General features: G+C 41.0%; 1 protein-coding gene across 2 annotated transcripts; it reads right to left on the minus strand.

The window, feature by feature from the left end:
• Positions 1-116: 116 nt before the first annotated feature.
• virma (vir like m6A methyltransferase associated) lies at positions 117-18,092 on the minus strand. 2 transcript variants are annotated; one of them, XM_023330990.1, is made up of 27 exons: positions 17,999-18,092; positions 17,444-17,556; positions 15,718-15,804; positions 14,706-14,754; positions 14,463-14,625; positions 14,206-14,325; positions 13,671-13,886; positions 12,439-13,163; positions 11,278-11,415; positions 10,175-10,401; positions 9,182-9,709; positions 7,727-7,881; positions 7,562-7,644; positions 6,765-6,858; positions 6,246-6,634; positions 6,015-6,170; positions 5,705-5,940; positions 4,776-5,025; positions 4,478-4,695; positions 4,246-4,378; positions 3,294-3,434; positions 3,051-3,205; positions 2,839-2,935; positions 1,844-2,010; positions 1,406-1,755; positions 1,170-1,316; positions 117-444 (listed from the first exon to the last, which is right to left on the minus strand). In XM_023330990.1, the coding sequence occupies exons 1-27, from the start codon at positions 18,059-18,061 to the stop codon at positions 251-253; spliced, it is 5,394 nt and encodes a 1,797-aa protein (XP_023186758.1). In that variant the 5' UTR covers positions 18,062-18,092; the 3' UTR covers positions 117-250. The 2 variants fall into 2 exon arrangements, with proteins under 2 accessions (XP_023186758.1, XP_023186757.1); XM_023330989.1 differs by having other exon boundaries at positions 13,641-13,886.
• Positions 18,093-18,753: the final 661 nt, after the last annotated feature.

An 18,753-nucleotide genomic window follows, 5' to 3' on the forward strand; every position in this document is an offset into this window, starting at 1 on the left:
TTGTTTTTCACGTTACAAGCTTGAACTGGATGAAATTGTAAATAAGTGCTTCTGAACATTTAATTTTGTTCAGTCTCAGCCAGTTTATCCGTTTTTATTTTTAATAAAACACACACTCAGTCACTGCCACCTTTATTCTGTAACAAAACAAAAAACATCTCAACGAAGTCATTGTGACACCAAAGCCAAGACATGAATCCTGATTGGTCCATTTGTAGCCCACGAGGCTGAAGTCACTACCCAGGTGGATTTACCTGGTGAAAGAGCGCACATGTCTGCCCCTCCCACCTCCACTGCCTCCCCCACCACTGAATTTGCTCCCTTGAGAGCCCCGTCCTCCTCCTCCTCCTGCGGCGCCGGCGCCTCCCCCTGCACCAAGCCACGACAGTCCCGTACCTCCGCGGCCCCGTGGGGCTCGATCCCGAATGGCCAACCGATAAGCACCTGTAGGGCAGAACATTAAAAAAACAAAAACAAATGGGTCTTAGAGCAATGTGGTGAATGAGCGCTTTTAACGTGGAACTTAAGGAGCTTCTCCAGAGTTTATGTTTCAAAACAAACATTTTGCCTCCCAAAGCGGACTCCGTTTGAACCATAAGCATGAAAACAGTTTAACCGTTTATCTTCCCCATTTTAGTATGGCCGCCATCGTTAATTCCTGTATCAAGTTCAACTGGCTCCGTTAAAGATGACCAGCGGCGCCCTCGTCTGGATGGCAGTCAAACTACAACACTGAAATGTCTCAGTGTACCCTATTAATCGATTGGAACTAATTTGAATCTAATAAACCCTTAATTGAATGACTTTACAAACATATCAGTCTATTGGTGTGGGTTCCCTAATTAAGATATGCATGTATTACTTTTTAACCTTGTTCGAATAAATAATACAATGAATAAAAACTTTTTATAAATAAAATTTTTTTTTTTATTTATTTCATTCACGCAATAAATATAAATAGTTTATGTAACAACTAAACGAAATCATGAAAGAAAAAAAGCAGAAGGAAGCATAAACCTAGAATATCTGTCTCCTAAATGTAAATTCAAAGTATAGTATTTTAGTATCTTAAATCTATACAATAAATGTTTTTTACTGTTAAAATAACTTAATGATGTTCTAATTAGCTGAGATGCTTGTGTAGAAATGTGTTTTTGCAGTGAACGTACTCGCAGGCAGCTGTCGGGAAGGCAGAGGCCCTCGGGCGAAGTTGCTCTGACCTCCGCGGGGTTCACTGTAGGTTCCTCTGTGGGTCACAGCAGGAACCTGGCCGCTCCATGACAACCCCCGGCCTCCCTCTCTCCGAGCGTAGTTACCTGCAGCACCAGAAATGGGCGTTCGTTACCTTCTACTGTTTCAGCTAAAGAAGTACAACCTTCAGAGTTAAAACAGATAAACACGTCACCTGAGAGCAGAACACCTTTAGGCTGCGGTGGGGTGAAAAAGCGAGTTTGGCTGTGAAAGGCCGCTCTGCCTCTGTTGCCAGTAAACAGCCCTCTGGTGGGGGGCTTGGGAGTGCTTTTTGGCAGACGTTTGGGAGGCAGAATCCCAAGTGGGTTAGCAATGTCTTTAAACTCTGCTGCCACAAAGTCGTCCACATGCATACTGGGAGGGCGGGAAGTGTTCTGTTTGCGCAGCCGGAAAATATCATGGGGCCGGGCGACGTTCTGACCAAACCCTCCTCGACCTCCACGGCCGCGGGGCGCCGGCAGGATGTGGGCTCTTTTAGCAGGTTCAATGTAGTCGGATTTACCGCTGCAGAGGGAAGCACAGAAAGCGTTGATTTAAGACTTCCTGTAAAGATACTGAATCAGCCACACCTGAGGCTCCGCCAGTGCTGCACCTGGATGTGATGAACGTCTCGTGTTTGTGTTTGCCCAGTCGGAAACCTTTGGTGACCTTCGTGTGACCGGGAGAGGACGGCTCAGAGAGGAAGGAGCGCTCCAGCTCAGCCTTCAGATCCAGCTCTGGACAGCACTCCTGAGCCAAGCCCACCAGATCCACCTTCACCTGAAGCAAGGTTCAGAAACAGACGAATGAAACCAGATGGGAGACATGTTTATGTCACTTAAGATTAAACAGAAAAACTGTAAAGAATACATTGTACATGCTGGATTCTTTAATATTTATGTCCCTGAGAGAGTACAGTCGCCTAAATACTTGTGCAAAATTGTTTCAATGGCTGAAGCTATTAACCGGAATAATAGTGATTAATCCATTATTGAAATAATCATCAATTCAGTAATACATTACTTAACTAGAGTACACAGACTCAAAAAGGCCAATTGATGAAAAACGACATATTCCCAACAGTAATTAAGCCAAAACCTTACAAAATATTTATACATTTTGCATTTGAGATAAAAAAAAAAAAAACACCTTTGTCTGTAAACATGTTTTAGTGAAAAACCCTCAAGTGGTATAGTTTCAGCTTCACTCAGCTAAAATTCACTAAAAGAAGGCCGTAATTGCATTTAAGGAAATATAACCTTTATTTTCTTATTCAAGAAAGGAACCGAATTATTTGTTTATTTGGGCATCAATGCATTTCTAGTGTTGTATAAAAAAGGCTTAAATGAAAAATAGGTAAAATATGCCCATTTTTTTTATCTGATTATCAGAATAATCGATTCCTAAAATAATTGTTAGTTGCAGTCCTAATTGTTTCTCATCAATAAAAACAGAGGGATGCAACAAAATGTAGCGGAATAAGGAGAAAAGCTTTTGAACCAATGGGGAAGGCTTACAAATCCACAATTGGGTCTCATGTTAGATTTGAATCATTTCAACCAATGATTCAAATCTAACCTTCAAATCTTGAACCAATTTCAAACTCACCATGTCTAGATCTGTTTCTATGTCATCAGTTTGGAAAGGAGAGAACCAGAGAGCTTTGAGCTGCTCATCCAGAGCTTCTGACAGAATAAACACTGTCCTGCAGGAGAAATCAAGGCACAGCATCTTTACTGCTAAATAAGATTATTTTCATCTTATTTATCATTTTGTGAGTCAGTTTTTTCATGGTTATGAACACAGCTCAAGAGGCCGACCTGTGGTTGAACTGGGCTGCCAGCGTTTCGGGTGCGGGCAGAACGGGTTCGGTTTCTGACGGTGGAGGACTTTCTGTGGCCGTCTCCAGCGTCTGCTTCAGGACAATCACGTTCTCCATCATGGTTTCCAGTGAATCGTCTTCTTTACATAATTTCTGAACACAAACAAGCAAGAAAACTTGCACATTAAGTCCACGCCAAGCTTTATAAAGACACACCTGCACAGCGGCGCATCATGCGTACCGTGATTAGCTTCTCTAAGGCCATTAGCGGGTGTGACTCTGAGTCTTCAAACTGCAGCAGAGATTTCATCTCTGAGCTCGACAGCAAGCGTGGAGCAACACAGGCAGGTTCCTCACTGGAGCCCTGGCCTTCCTCTGCACACTGGAAACAAATTAAAGTTCACAATTCAGACTGATTACTGCAAATATGTCTGAATTTCAAGATGTTTTTTTTTTCCTAAAATATATTTTTTTTAATAGGAAAGTTAAGCTAAAGCATCAACAGCCTGTAAATACCAGCAGAGATAGAGGATGCCTTGACAGTGTTTTACACAATTAGGCAATTAATCAATTAATTGCATTATAAATTAAAAATATTTCCATTCTGATTATTATTTTATACGCAAAATTCTGTTCACAGAGGCATCGGAATTTATTTTATTTATGGTTTTGGTTGAAAGTGGTTTTTATTTCTGTTTTATGTATTGTTTTTAGTCGCTCTGTTTAATTTTGGATATTTAAAATATTACCTCATTTATAACATTGGGAATAAGAGATATAATCTTAAATCTTAATCTTTAATTTTACAAACTTTGCATTTATTACCAAAGATGGAGGAGCTTACAACAAATAAGCAATTTCCCCTTGGGGATCAATAAAGTATATTCTATTCTATTCTAATCTGAGAGTGGAACTTTCATCAATATTAAGACATTTTTTAAATCTAAAATAAGATCCTATATCTTAATGGAAACTTACTTGTAATTTTTTTTTTTTTTAAATGTACAAAGATATTTGCAACTAGACTAAAAATACTTTGTAAGATTTCATGTTTTTGCAGTTTGCGACATTCAGTTACCAGATGATTCATTTGAGTGATCTAATGTCTGCTCTAGAACATTCAGCTCTTTGCACCCAGAGTGATTACATTTTTATCGCTGGTCTCACTCTGTTGTTATTTAAGGTGAATTTACCGTTGTTTCCGTGTTTAGGATTTGCCTCAGAAAGTCAAGCAGAGCTGAAATCAGATCCGTCGAGTCCTTGTTGAAGGAAACCACCAGCCTCTTCAGCAGCGAGCAAACCTCTGGACCATGTTTCCTCAAAGTGCTGAAGGAAATTAAAGAAGAGAACATGAATCTAAGACGATGCCAAAGCCTGAAGAATAGATTAAACGTGGAAAAGCCAGAGGGAAACTTTGACATTTACACTTTGAGGTGGTAGATTCCGTAGTCGTGCTCTGTGAGGAAAGTCAATGTCCTGATGCAGGTGAGAAGCAGAGGGATGCTGGCCTCTTTATTCCCTAAAACCTCCAACACGGAATTACACACCGAAGACATCATGTCTCGGCCTGGAAGTGCATTAGCCAGCTGCTCAGCCTCCGACACGCAGCCCTCACTGGGTGGCGCCACCACCAGAGAAATGTCCTGATAAAAACAAGCGATGGAAATTTGAAGGGAGTTTAACTTAAAGAAAACTATTTTCTTTCCAGAGGAGCTCCTCCTACCTGGTCACACAGGGACTGCAGTATTGTCCCCACTAACACACTGCACTGTTGCTGTTGCAGCGAGTGACCAGCTGGGGGCACCAGCAGAGACAGAAGCAGAGGAAACAGGTCTGCCACCTGTTCGTCTCCAGAGACGGAGCCCGACAGCAGGTGAAGGGTGGAGCTCTTACAAGCCCTCTGCGACACCAGAGCGTCCAGCAGCGACAGCAGACGCAGGACTTGCCCCCAGCAAACACTTTTCCCCTCGGCCCTTTAGGTAGTAAATCGCAGGTATTGACATACGTTTACAGTATAAATCAAAAATATCTCCTGAGGCCCAGCAATACATTGAAAATGTCTTAAACCTTTTCACTATATTACATTTCTGTCCTAGATTAACACAAAACAGAGCGTAATTGGGAAGTGAAAGTAAAACAATGCAATGTATTCAAAAGATTTTTCAAATAAAAATCTGAGAAGTGTGGCTTGAATTTATACTCGGCTCCTCCCAAGTCAAAACTTTGTAGAATCAGTTTTTGCTGCAATTACAGCTGCAAGTGTTTTGGAGTATTTCCTCACCTACAGACAAAACTCTAATTTAACTAAAACAAATCCTCCAACTTCAATAACATTGCTTAACGTATAAAAACTGGGCAGCTTAAATATCAGCCACTTTCAAAACCTTGAAAATATCTAATTGGAATTGAAGTATTTTCAAGAATTTCAAGCACCTGCACGAACCCTAATTGGGTGACTTCTACTTCTGAAGGGAACTGGTTACACCGGATTTTCATCGAGGTTCCTCCGAGCAACCGAGGCTGAATACAAATACATGCCACACTTTTCAGATAACAATTTGAAAAGACTTTTGGAAAGAAAATGTTACTTTGTCTTTACCTACAACAAGGTTCCTCTAAAGTGAACGTAAGCCAAACATAAACGTCACTCACGGCTGCAGCTCCTCAGACAGCAGCTCCAACACCGTCTTCATGACGAGCGTTGCGGTGGGCGAGGACAGGTCAGCCAGCTGGACGCAGACCCTCCTCAGCATGGTCAGGAGAGGCGGGCAGCTGGTGGAGCACACACACCTCAGCACCTCCGACAGAACTTTCCACTGGACCCGGATGTGCATGCTCCACAGCTTCCTGGTGTTTAAGGCGATAGCAACATCTTGGACTGATAACGCCTGTGGAGGTAGACATCAGGATGTTAGCAGGCGTGTGATGAAAGCAGCGGGTGACGAAGAGGTCAGTGAGTCACCTGAGTGCTCTGCATCGGCAGAGGAAGAGGCAGGAGTTCAGAGAGCAGCGTTAGGCCAGAGAACAAACCTTCAGGAGCTTTTAAAAGGGAATTCAAGACTTCCTTGAGCATCAGAGACCAGGTGTTACTGGCCAGAGTCTCCTCTGTGTGAGTGACCTGCAGACATGAACGCTCGTCTCAACAAACTGACCAACAGGAACTTCTCACTTCTTGTGTGAAACCTGTGTTCACCTCTTCGCTGACGCCCTGCGTGAAGGTGAGCAGCACGTCCACGATGAGCGCTTGCACTCTCGTCTCCTCCCCGTCCAGACGCCCAGAAGCCGGAATGGAGCACACCATCATGTGGAGCGTCACCAGAACGTTGGCCACGCGTGTGTCTCTGAACTGAAAGGCCCCGCCGCGGAGCAGCTCCGTCAGCATGGTGCGCAGCAGCCTGAGCGTGCTGATGCACACGCTCAGGATCATGCAGCGCTGCGGCGTCGGACCCATGTGCCCGTGAACGCGCCACGGCTGCAGCAGCACGCCGCACAGCTTCTGGAGGATGCGCACGCACGTGTCCAGACCCTCGCCGGAGAACAACTGGACGCCTGCGAGGCTCCACTTCAGATCCCTCTGCTGACCTGCAGAATCGAGGTGACAAGTGAGTTCACTCTGCTGACAAACGACACCAACAAAACATAAAAGTAGATTAACTTGTATGAGACTTTTCCTCCTTTCAATAATTAAAACATTTCTAGTTTTTTTTTTTACCTTCAACAGCAGGAGGCGGACAGGCGATGTGATAGAGAACTCTCAGAGCAGTGACCAGCCCAGTTCCCTCAATGTTCAACACATTTTCCACATTCTGACATCAAACAAACAGGATATTTATGAGAATTCACACTTCTTTAACCAATATGCAGTTTCTGAATTGTTTCATTCAATTATTGCAAATAAAAGAGTGAACTAACAAAAACTGTTCAGGTTTGACATAAGCGAGGTATTTATTGTGAAACAGTTTTCTCTTTAGGTGCACTGGATTTTATTTGGGAGTGTCATAAAAAAAAGATGCCTGCCAATAAATGGTGGCCACACTTTTACGATGTTATTTGCAAAAAAAATAAAAAATTAAAATTGTGTTTTCCTTTGTCTTCAAATATGTAATTATGCTCTACTTAGTATTTTTCAGTCACATAAAACTAAATACATTGCAATCTGAAAACAGCTCTTGTTTGACTGCTCTCACTGCAAAAACACAAAATCTTACCAAGTATTTTTGGTCAAGTTTCTAGTGTAAATATCTTAGCACACTTGAAACAAGACAAATTTACAAATAACTTTCTAGCAAGATATTGGAGCTAGTTTTAAGTCAATAATTCCTTAATGTCGATTAAATGAGATACTAGTTCCACTGGAAGATTATTTGACTTTTAACAAGACATTTTTCGGATGTTGTAAGTGAAATTATGTACTTTTGTACTTTTTTTACAAGATAAAAAAACCTTCAAAACAAATTAAAACAATAAAAACATCTTCAAGGAAAGTTGCACTGATGTGGAAGCTTTTACCTGCTTGATGTAGTTGATGAGAGTCGGAATGCTGCTGATCTCAAAGCGAAGTTTCTCCAGAGGCTCCAACCATTTACTAAGCTCTACAGAACATAAAAACACACATAATCATACACTAAAAACCTTCTTTAACAGTAGATTACTGTATATATGTGACATACTTACCCTGCAGCTTGGCATTCGTGTCATCCGCCTTGGCCACAGTGAGCAGCGGAGCAGCATATTGCTCCATCATCCGCAGCTCATTAGACGTCTGCACCAACATTAATACCAACATACAAGCGTAGTTATACGTCACTGCTTTACGAGATTTGGCCTCACTAAAAGGAAAAACAGACAAGAAAAGTTAAACCTAAAAGGACTCAAAGAAACAATTATAATTATAAGTAAAGCAGTGATGCACCAATCAGGCTGATACCAACGTCTAGACTTCTTTAAGGTCTGACCAGAGGATTTCAATTGAGACCCATTTTGATTTTTGCTTTTCTGAGAACTCAAAACACAGAAACGGTGCTGCAGGTCTTTTTGTTGACATCTTATTTTCAAATCCAATATAACACTAAGGTATTACAAAATCAACCTGATTTATGTCTTAAATTTTGTTTTATTTATTTGTTGCATCAGAGTGGTTGATGTGTTTAAGACCAAAACCTGTGAAAGTTTTAAGATTTAATATATTTAACAAAATCAGACATCGCAGTATTTGATCAGCTGTAGAGATGAAACGGTTAATTGGATTAATTGAGTTTAATCGATGACTGAAATAATTGTCAACTGAGATAGCAATCAAATAATTCTTAACTGTATACCAACTTAAAAAAATTAATTTACTGAAAAAAACAACACAGTCAGGGCAGTAATTAATCCAAAACTGAACCAAAAGGATATATATACTGCACTTAAAATTTTAGAAAAACTTATTTGTCAACTATTCAACCAGAACAGTTCTGATTGAATAGATCTAACCAGAACTATTCAAGAGTCCAGTTTTGACTGCACACATCTTATTACACTTGAAATAAGACAACCTAAGTTAAAAGTGACTTTTCTGGAAGATATTGAGGTTTGTTTTAAGTAAATAATTCCTTAACATTGATGAAAAAGTACTTGTTCTATTGGCAGAAAAATGTACTTATAATGTGGGAAAAATGTCTTGTTATAAGTTAAATCATCTGCCAATAGAGCAAGAACTTTTTCATCAATGTCAAGGAATTATTTACTTAAAACAAGCTTTTATATCTAGCTAAAAAAATACTGGTAAGATAGCAAACTTGAAATAAAGCAAAACTAAGATATTTTCACTAGAAATTAGACAAAAAATACATGGTAAGGTTTTGTTATTTTATTATCTAAAAAAAATGTATTTGAATTTTTCAAATATCTAAACACAATTTCTACACTATTGTCTACAAAAAGTGTAGAAAATAAGCTTGAGTGGCTAAATGGGAATATTTGCAGAATGTGCTAATTATTTGTTAATTAATCGTCACTATAATTGATTAATTGATTACTGAAATAATCATCAGTTGCAGCCCATACAGCTGATCTGAGTCTAATCAAGGATAACCTGGTGGATTCTGACGCCTGATTGGTGCCTCTCTGAAGCGAACGCAGCCGTACCCCTGTGTCTCCTTGCTGTGGTGCTGCAGCAGGCTGACGAGGCAGGACAGGTTGCTCTCCAGGCTCAGAACGTGAGCCACGGCGCTGCGGCCCGTCTGCGTGAACGTCATCAGGTACAGAGCATGGAGCGTGCCCAGGACCTCAGAGTTGTCCCCTTCCTCCAAGGCCACCCCTCCTTCCCCCCCTGCAGCCACATGGCTCATGAGTTCGGACACGCCCTGCAGAGCGTGGAGAGCCTGCATCAGCCACATGCAAAAGCCTTCTTCGCCGAAGCCCGGCCCCGTGAGGGCCCCCTCCCCTGCTGCTGGCAGGCTCTCCTCGCCCTCAGACTCTGCCACCGACGCCAGCAGACGCAGCAGGAGATTTGTGGGCGCGGCCTGGGCCAGGAGGTAGAGCAGACCGGACTGAGTGAGCGACAGGAAGCGGAGGAGCTCTTTGATGGCCTGAGTGACCCCGACATGTCCGACTGCAGCGGCCGCTGACAGAACCACAATTGTGCTCTCCAGGAAATGACACGCGTGCATGTACCTGAAGATGATGTAAATAAATATCACAGATTATCCAAAAATCATCTTGAAGCTTACCACAGAGTTTATGCACATTTCCCCTCGGTAAAATTAAAGCACTTTTTCAAGTTTTCAACTTTTCCAGCATTTTGGATATAAAAACAATGTAAATGAACTAAAAATGTTTAAGTTCATTATTATCCATCCATCCATTTTCTAACACCCTTGTCCTTAATGGGGTGCCTCTCCAGCTGGTACATCTCCAGCTAACGTTTCGGGCGAGAGTCGGGATACACCCTGGACATGTCGCCAGTCTGTCGCAGGGCAACACAGAGACAAACAACCATGCATACACACACTTATTTTTCAATTTAGTCATGTTTTTGACAGTCATGTTTTTGGACTGTGGGAGGAAGCCGGAGAACCCGGAGAGAACCCACGCATGCACAGGGAGAACATGCAAACTCCATGCAGCTGCTGTCTGTACCTGTACAGCGTCGGGTAAGGGTTGTCCCTCTCTGGCGGTCCGGTTATTCTGGCCGTAGTTGGGAACGCTTTCCCAGGGGGCTGCACCATGCAGTGAGAGGCCGTCTCCAGCAGGTGATGAAGCTCTTCCAAAACCCCAGCAAGCCTTTCGAGCTCGGCCTCACTGACGGGGGCGGAGCTCAGTGAAGGCTCCTCCTCCATGGGACTCTCAGCATCCTCCATCTCCTCCTGAGGATCAGAGTCAGTTACGTACGATCAATTTTAACCAAATTGTGACGTTTTCGGTTCAGAATTTGTGGTTACGAATTAAGTTTAATCTGATTAGCAACATTACTCTCTACACGTCTCTCTGAACATGACTCTACAATAACACGGGTGTCTTTAAACCAAAGATGGGAAGGTCTACATGTAGTGTAGCTGAACCATAAAAACAATTAGTGAAAAGTGTAAAAATCCTAGAGAAATTGCAGTTTTTTGTGTAAATGATTAAAGCTGAAGAGAACAAAAAAAATCTGATCATGGACTACTTTTAAGATAATAAAAGGATAAATAAAAAACCAACAATTAATGAACTTTGAAAACAAACTGAATCTTAAATAAAACTGATGAAACTGTGTGAAAGTGAACATGAACTACAAATGTTTTAAGTGAATCTTTAGCCTAGCATGCTGATCTTTTTTCTGTTTGAAATATTATTGCAGTTATAATGAACTTTGATTCCACCTACTGGCGGACCAGGGTTACTACAGCATTTCTGGTGATTAATCCACTGAAGGAAAAAATATCTAAAAGTACTGAAGCTGGGGCCAAAAACTGCGATTTAGAAAAAACAGCAAAATATATGGAAAGATTTTGTTTTAAAATATGCTCAATATTTTAATAAGCATAAAAGATATAAACAGAATTATTCCCAGCATTAATTTCCTGACAGAGATAACCAGCTACTAAACATTACACTCTAAATTTGACAACTTCTTTAATTATTGACTTCTCAACATTGATTCAGCTTTAAGTATAAAGACACATTTGAAGAACAAATTCATTTCTACATGTCCACAAAGTTCAAATTTGTTTGAACTCTTTGGATAGAGTGTGTGCCGTCACCTGTTGAGGTTCGCTCCAAGCCGCGGCTGCATGTTGGAGGCTGACAAGCACCTCATACATGTGGCTCTTCTGTAAAATGGCGTTGCCTGCATTTATCACCCGGACGGTTTCCTCACGCAGGAACAGCTGCACCAAACGCTGAGAAGCAAATCAACACTAATGTCAAAACACTTTTTGTTCCAGACATTTAAACATGTCAATTTACATCAGCGGTATCTGAAAATGGTTTGTACATTTTACCCACAGTAAAATTCAATTTCAAACATTTTAAGGTGAGTTTTTAAACCTTTCCAGCAACACAACATGGGAGTCAAAGCAATACAGATAAACTAAAAAAAGACAACTCCAATCAATCATTACATAATTTATTACTGTTATTAATGTCTTGTGATGTGTATAAAATAAAACTAAATGTTATGTTTTAAATGTTCCTCTCATACACACCTTATACAGCTGACTGGTCCGAGAACAAAAAACTAAATTAACAAAAAAAAATCTCTTAATTTCAATAACATGTTTAACATATAAAATATTTTTTTAAACTTTTACTTCAATTACATAAATCAATAAGTCATTGAGTCATTAAGAAATGATTCAAACAAATCACATTCCTGCTCAAATAAAATAATAAAATACAATGTACAAAGAAAGTTACAAAATAAAATCTGTAAAAAATATTTTAAGTGTTCTGGAATTTTTTACTTTTTAATTAATTTTGTTAATTCAAACTAGCCCAAAACAAGAAAAGTTTAGCCTGATTTAACTTCAGAAAGTGAGAAAAAAATGCACCCTTGTATTAGGTGTATAAAATATCTGGTTTCAACTGTAAATTCTGTTTTCCAAATTTAGGTTTTAAATCAAATGTCAGCTTGCACTTTAGTACAAAACTGTGCAGTATGAATATTAAGCACTTTCAATTACTTTAGACAGAAATCAAGCACTTTCTAAATCTTAAAAACACCTAATAGAAATGCAAGGATTTTCAAGGATTTCAAGCACCTTCATCCCTTTCTAAAGAGCATGTATAGATGGATGGATTTTTAGACTTTGAAATTTGAAAAAAAAAGTTGCATGTTTAGCTTTAACTTATCCATGTGTTCATCAGTAACAAATAAAAATGGTTTCAAAAAGTCAGGAAGCTATTTTAAAGACCATGCTAACCTGATAGCCGCTCTTCTCTGAATTTCCAGCCTGCAGGAACGCCTCGACTCCTGCGGGGGCGCTGATGAGAGCGTCCAGAGCTCTGAGGATGCTGAGCTTGAGGGTGGAGGAGACGTGGTCAGCATGCAGCAGCTCCAGCAACACGTTCAGGGCGCCTTCGCGCAGCAGCTCCGCCAGGCCCTGCGGACACTCGGCCAGGCAGGACGCCAGCTTTGCGCCAGCTTTTAATTGTCTGAGGTTCAGTGCGATCGGCTGCGTGAGCGCGATCTCCATGCTCAGAGCCTGGAGAGCCCACAGGACTAAAACGCGAACAGGCTCCTCAGCTTCTCCTTGTTTAATTAGATAAGCTAAACCTTTGTTGAGGAGTCCAGGAGCTTCCTCCAGAGCAGTGACCCATCGAGCGTCTCTCTCCTCACCGCTACCAGCCAGTAGCTCCTTAAGTTGAGCGACAACCTCAGCCTCCTCTCCACCAGCCGCTCCTTCTGTCCCACCAGCATCTCTGGGCTCCTCTACGCTGGTTTTCTCCAGCTGGGCGTCGAAGCGAGTCTTGTAAGGCGGCGTGAAGTAGACGAGCGGTTTGAGTTCTCGTTCATATGGATCGTACTGGACGGGAGGGACGGAGGCGAGGTCTTCGGGCGTGTAGTCGATGTCGAAGGTGGGCAGCTTGAAGCTACCGTTGTCCAAGTCATCTTCATCACTGGAAATCTGCTCATAGCCATCATCACCTGGGCAAAAAGACGGGCAAAAAGTTCAGCAATAATCTATTAAACGTTTCTATAAACATGAGTGAGGTCAACAAAAACGGCTCAGTCCCTTTATCAAACACAGCTGCATACACTCATGAAGCTACTTTCTGATGGCAGCATCTCTCCAGCATGCAGGGTTAGTTTCAGCATGCATGATGCGACTGAAGCACATGCGCAGCCCCGACTGAGAGGAAGCATCAGGAAGACTTCCACGCGGCTGCATCTAAAGGTCAACCAACAAGCCTTCCCGAAGGAGCTCGATGCTCCATCCAGCGGTTGCAGATGGACGCAGCATGCCTGAGCAAACACTCAAGGTGTTGCTCAGTCCCAAACGGAACCTTTCCCCGAAGCGGCGTCCGACAAAACGGACCCAGAGCCCAAAGACTGGCAGAGCGGGGTTCCGGGTGTCCATTTGGGAGGATGGATTATCCCACTCCCACGCAAGAACTCCCCTACCTTCCTCCATCTCCTCCTCCTCGTCCTCACCCTCATCCTCCTCCTCCTCTTCTTCTTCCTCCTCTGGAACGCTCCCCTCGGTCCGTGCTTCTTCCTCCTCCTGCTCTTCCTCTTCCTCCTCCTCTTCCCCTTCCTCCTCTTGTTCGGCGTCGGAGAAAGGCTCATCGGCGGGCAGCGATCGCTCAGGCGACACGGCTTCTAGGTAGTCGTCACGGCCCTGGCTCGGTTCATCTTTGACCACGCCCACTGAAAAACAGACGGCACAAAATATAGTTTGGCTATAGCAAAGATGCAAAAAAAATCAATCGACTTACAATGAATAGTTGATTAATGGCTTATTAAATTAAAATTAGTGTTGTAGTTTGGCCACCATCCAGAAGACGGCGTCGCTGGTCATCCATCAAAAGAGTACTAATACAATAATTATTGTACTATTGTAATAAATGCAAAAAAAGCTCAATGAAAGCAGTAAAGTGCATATTTTTATATTAAACTTCTGCAAAAGTATTCACTTGTATACTTTAAATCAACATGTATAAAACTGATCCAGCAGCTCAGATCTAACCTGCCATTGGGACTTGCTCCTCCTCATCGTCATCTGGGGGTGGAGGTCCAGGCGGAGTACGAGGCCCTCTGGGTGCTGGTCTGGGTGGGCTGCCGTTATACTGGTCATCTTTTTCCCATTCTTTAAAAACAAAAACATAAACACAGAAACATTTAGCATGCAAAAAAAAAATAATACAAGCCTAAGAGAACAGAAACATAAATTCTTCCAGGAAGTAGAAGAAAAGATCAGAGTAGTAGGAGGCTTAGTGGCTCCACCTTGTTTGATAATCCGCTTGAGCCCAGTTGGTTGTTGCGGGGGAGGCGGTGGCGGTGGAGGAGGCGAACCGTGGTCGTGTCCGTGAGGACGCTCGGCGGTGCCGTAGACCGCCAAAGTCAGGCTGGTGTACCATCCACGAAGCACCAGCCCATCTGTGTTCACCTGCACGCACAGCGTCAAATCATTATTCACAAATCAACCACAGAGAACAGAAATTATGTGGCGCATAACTGATCTGTTACCTTTCCGCTGGGCCTGAAGACTATGGACTTGTTTTCATCATATTCCAAACTGTGGATAAAAACCGAAACATGAATGATTAAAACAAAATAACAAAAAGAAAACACAGAAACACATTTTAATTTGCCTAATTGATAATACACGCCAGCAAGGGAAAAAAAACATACCAACTTCATACAGTATGCTCAGGTAAATGCAACAGAGGGTTATAAAATCACCTCAGTCAGACAGACTGGAGCAGGGAAATATTTTTAACTGGCACCTTTAAAGACCAGAGCTGAAGAGCTTTACCGTTATTGATATTTTTGTGTAAAGAGTACGAAACCATGGTAATTTCACTCAGCGTTGTCATATTATGACATCTAACACACTTCCTGAGAAGTGAAGAAGAGATAGTTTTTGTATTAACTGATCACAACAGAACTACATTCTAAGAAGAAAAATCTTGTATGTGATTATAATAATAATGGGAAGTATGAGTCACAGTCCAAGAAATGTTTATTTAAAAACATCCCAGTCGCAACTGCTTAGGATACCGAAGCGATATTTCTACAGTAGTCATAGAGATTAGTCAAACCTGTCCTGCTGAAGTTCCCAGGACATATAATAATGCGGGTGTGTAAGCTTTACAAAAAGGCAACTCTACATGCATGTTTACGCTCCAGAGCTGCTGTGCACACCTTGGTTATTACGCAGCCAGAATAAAACTGAAAGACAAAAACATTCCTTTTCACCTCTCGCTTCAATGAGACCTTCACATTTTTGTGTCACTTTCAGATAATTGTGTCTGGGGTTGGGTTTCTGGACAGACCAGTTAGCCAACGCAGGAAACAAAGACACGGTACTAAGGATGGGTGCACAACAGTCCTAAGAAAACCAGTCCCACACGCTGCAGTGACTGGTTCTACAGGTGGGACAGACTCTTCCATCTAAGCGATCGGGAAATGCAGATAATAAGTACGAGACGGTTTAAAATGACAAAATGAGAGAAGGGAGAGTGGAAATAATCCTGACCTGCCCAGCCTGTGGAAGGTGGGGCTGTTGGGTTTGGTGACATTGTTGAAGAACAGCTCCAACTGAAAAGCGTGAGGTGAAGTCTCCCTGCAAGTACAGTAACCACACAGTTAGGACCTCTAAACTTATTGCCCTGACAGCTTCTGCTGATCCTTAAACATCTTGACATTTGACTTAATGGCTTTTCTGCTTTTATTACTATAGACATAATAAATAATGTACAGTGACATTTAACTTATTAAAGTTAAAAAATGATGGAGCACAATTTATGGCAAAGGTACTGGCCAAAATACAAAAACCTCCAAAACTACTTTCTGAAAATATCAAGAAAAACAAGTGGCTACATATATCCATACCAGAGTTTTATTAAAAGCTGCCAAACCCCATTTGTTAACGTTTCCACATTCTTAAGAACTTAGTCATTACATTTGGTTATAATAGATCACAAACAGCTCAACATTCCTACTCACATTTTCTCTTGCATACTAGCACATCCCAAACATGCCAATTACCTTCAAACTTTTCCATAGGGAATATTTAATACTACATCTGCAGTGGGCCGGCGCCCTACTCACAACCCTTTAACATTTTTTTACATTTTGTAATTTAATACAGCAGAAAGCTACATTAGAACCTTTAGGATTCTCATTTCACACATCTGCATATGTTCATGTCCTTATGCTATACATCTCTTGTGCCATGTCTGATCTAACTTTGCATATATAGAGACTGAAAGTTTCACCAGTTCTTCTCTGCAACATCTGGACTTTGACTGAACCATTCTAGCTTTTTTTTTTTTTCTCCGAAGAGTTTTTGCGGCGCTAGTGGCTCGTATTTTTTATACAGTAGGCAGACAGGAAGGAGGGTGAGGAGAGGGGGGAAGACATCCGGTAAAGGTCGTCGGGACCGGGAGTCGAACCTGCGACGTCCGCGTCGAGGACTAAGGCCTCCAAACGTGGGGCATGCTAACCCCCTGCGCCACCACAGCACGCCCCTAACGTGAATCTGCTTTGATCTGAACTGTACTGTTGCAGCTCTGACTTTATGTTGAGGGTCCTCCTGCTGAAAGACGAGCATCAGTTTCAAGGCTTTCACAATCTCAAATGAATTTCCGTCCAGGATTGCATCTTATGTAGCTTCGTCTATATTTCTATCAACTTTAACCAAACGTCTCAGTTTCTGATTGGAAAAAGAATCTCCACAGCATTGTACTGCCAACTTCAAGTTTCAAATTGCAGATGATTTAATTGGATTGATGTGAAGATTTAAACACATGTAGAGATTCGCAGGTGGACCTCTTAAAACCTGACTTGACCATTTGACCTCTGCCTAGCTTTAACCCCGAACTGGCCAGAGTGCTGATCCTGTTTTTTCACTACTGCTCTAAAATAAACCTCTGAGGCATTTATAGCGCTACTGGATTTATACTCAGATTAAATTAAACAAAGGTGAGCTATTATTGGCAGCTAAAGGGAAGTGGTTGAAAACAAATGCATGACACACATTTATTTGAAAGACTTTCAAAGACACATTTTATTTCTTTTCGAGTTCAGTTGTCCGCCTCATAAAATCCTATTGAAATCCAAGGACATTTTTGGTTGTAATCTGAAAAAGGGAAAACGTTAGAGGGATACTTCTGCAAAGTACTGATTAGACCACATACATTTAAAACAGGAAAAACAAGTAATTATTCGCCCGGTGGCTGTTGTGGAGCAGCAGCTCTTACCCAAATGCTCTGTTGTCAGGTAAGTTACTGTGAGCTTTGATCCCTGGAGGAATCACCCGAACCTCTGTGATCAAAACCCCGCAAGGAAACCGCACCACATCCACGTTGGTTAGCTGCAGAACACATGACAGCAGTCATTCACTGCATCACAAAAACCAGACATCTAAAATATCATCTAATTTAAACAGGATTAGCTCTTTATTGTACTGTAGCATTAGCATGTTAGGTAACCAGCAAACAAACTAAAGGCTGTATGGACGAAAAATAAATCTAATACTCGAAGATAACAGACTATTTTGTTCATGTTGGATATAAGGAAAGTGTTGCCACCATAGTTTATTAGGTATTTTGTGAACCGCGACTTAAAAGCAGCCACTGTGACCGGTAGATGTGCAAAAACACACAACTGCTAATGTTAGCCAAGTTAGCATCGTTAGCTTCAAAGTTGAGCACCTTTCCACAAAAAGTCCTAAATGAGATCGATATGAGTTTTGCATGCGTGCTTTTCTGAAGGAAATGCAAAGGACGAAATTGAGATGCAAATGTCAGAATTACCTCAGCGCTTTGATGCTTAAATGTATCGAGAAAAAGAAGCTCCGTTGAGGTGTCCCCCGCCATAGCTTCCTCGCTTTGGGGACGGGAGAAGAAAAACTTCCGGCCCAGTAAATACATCCGGGGCAAATCAACAAAGTACGATTCAAAACAAACAAAAATAGTAATTAACTATCTAATGTAACTAAATGTAAAATATAAATAAATAAGCCAAATTATTATTATTATTATTATTATTATTATTATTATTATTATTATTATTATTATTATTATTATTATTATTATTAATAATAATTGCCATCCATATATAATAATTGATATATATTATGTATATATTATGATAAAATTATTGTTGTTATTATTAATATAATAATAATAATAATAATAATAATAATAATAATAATAATAATAATAATAATAATAATAATAATAATAATAATAATTTAAAAAAATATTGTTGCTGTTGCTGCTATCAATAGTACGTCTGCTTCCAAATTTATATTTTCCTTCTTATTATTATCATTAGTATTATAATTAACAGTAGTTGCAAAATTAAGTTGTACTTAATATTTTTATACTGTATCTCAAATGACTGAGAAGAGATTTTATTTGGGGTGGGGGGAGTTGTGTTTATCTCATCATAAGACATTCTTAATTTGACCTTTTTATTCCGTAGTAGTGTATTTTGATATTAATTTGTTGTGGCTTTTATGCCGTTTCTGTTTCTGCCTTTTCTTTCTCTTTGGATGTTTCACAGA

The sequence above is a fragment of the Xiphophorus maculatus genome, chromosome 3 (assembly GCF_002775205.1).
Source record: "Xiphophorus maculatus strain JP 163 A chromosome 3, X_maculatus-5.0-male, whole genome shotgun sequence".
In the NCBI taxonomy this organism is placed as follows: Eukaryota; Metazoa; Chordata; class Actinopteri; order Cyprinodontiformes; family Poeciliidae; genus Xiphophorus; species Xiphophorus maculatus.

What these genes read in the sequence shown, in the direction of transcription:
- virma (XM_023330989.1), bottom strand. Translation starts at nt 18,061, where the DNA reads ATGGCGGGGGACACCTCAACGGAGCTTCTTTTTCTCGATACATTTAAG. An exon ending in CACGAATGCCAAGCTGCAGG is followed by an intron (nt 7,645 to 7,726) that starts GTAAGTATGTCA and finishes TATGTTCTGTAG; the next exon opens with AGCTTAGTAAATGGTTGGAG. An exon ending in TCCGCCTCCTGCTGTTGAAG is followed by an intron (nt 6,635 to 6,764) that starts GTAAAAAAAAAA and finishes TCGATTCTGCAG; the next exon opens with GTCAGCAGAGGGATCTGAAG.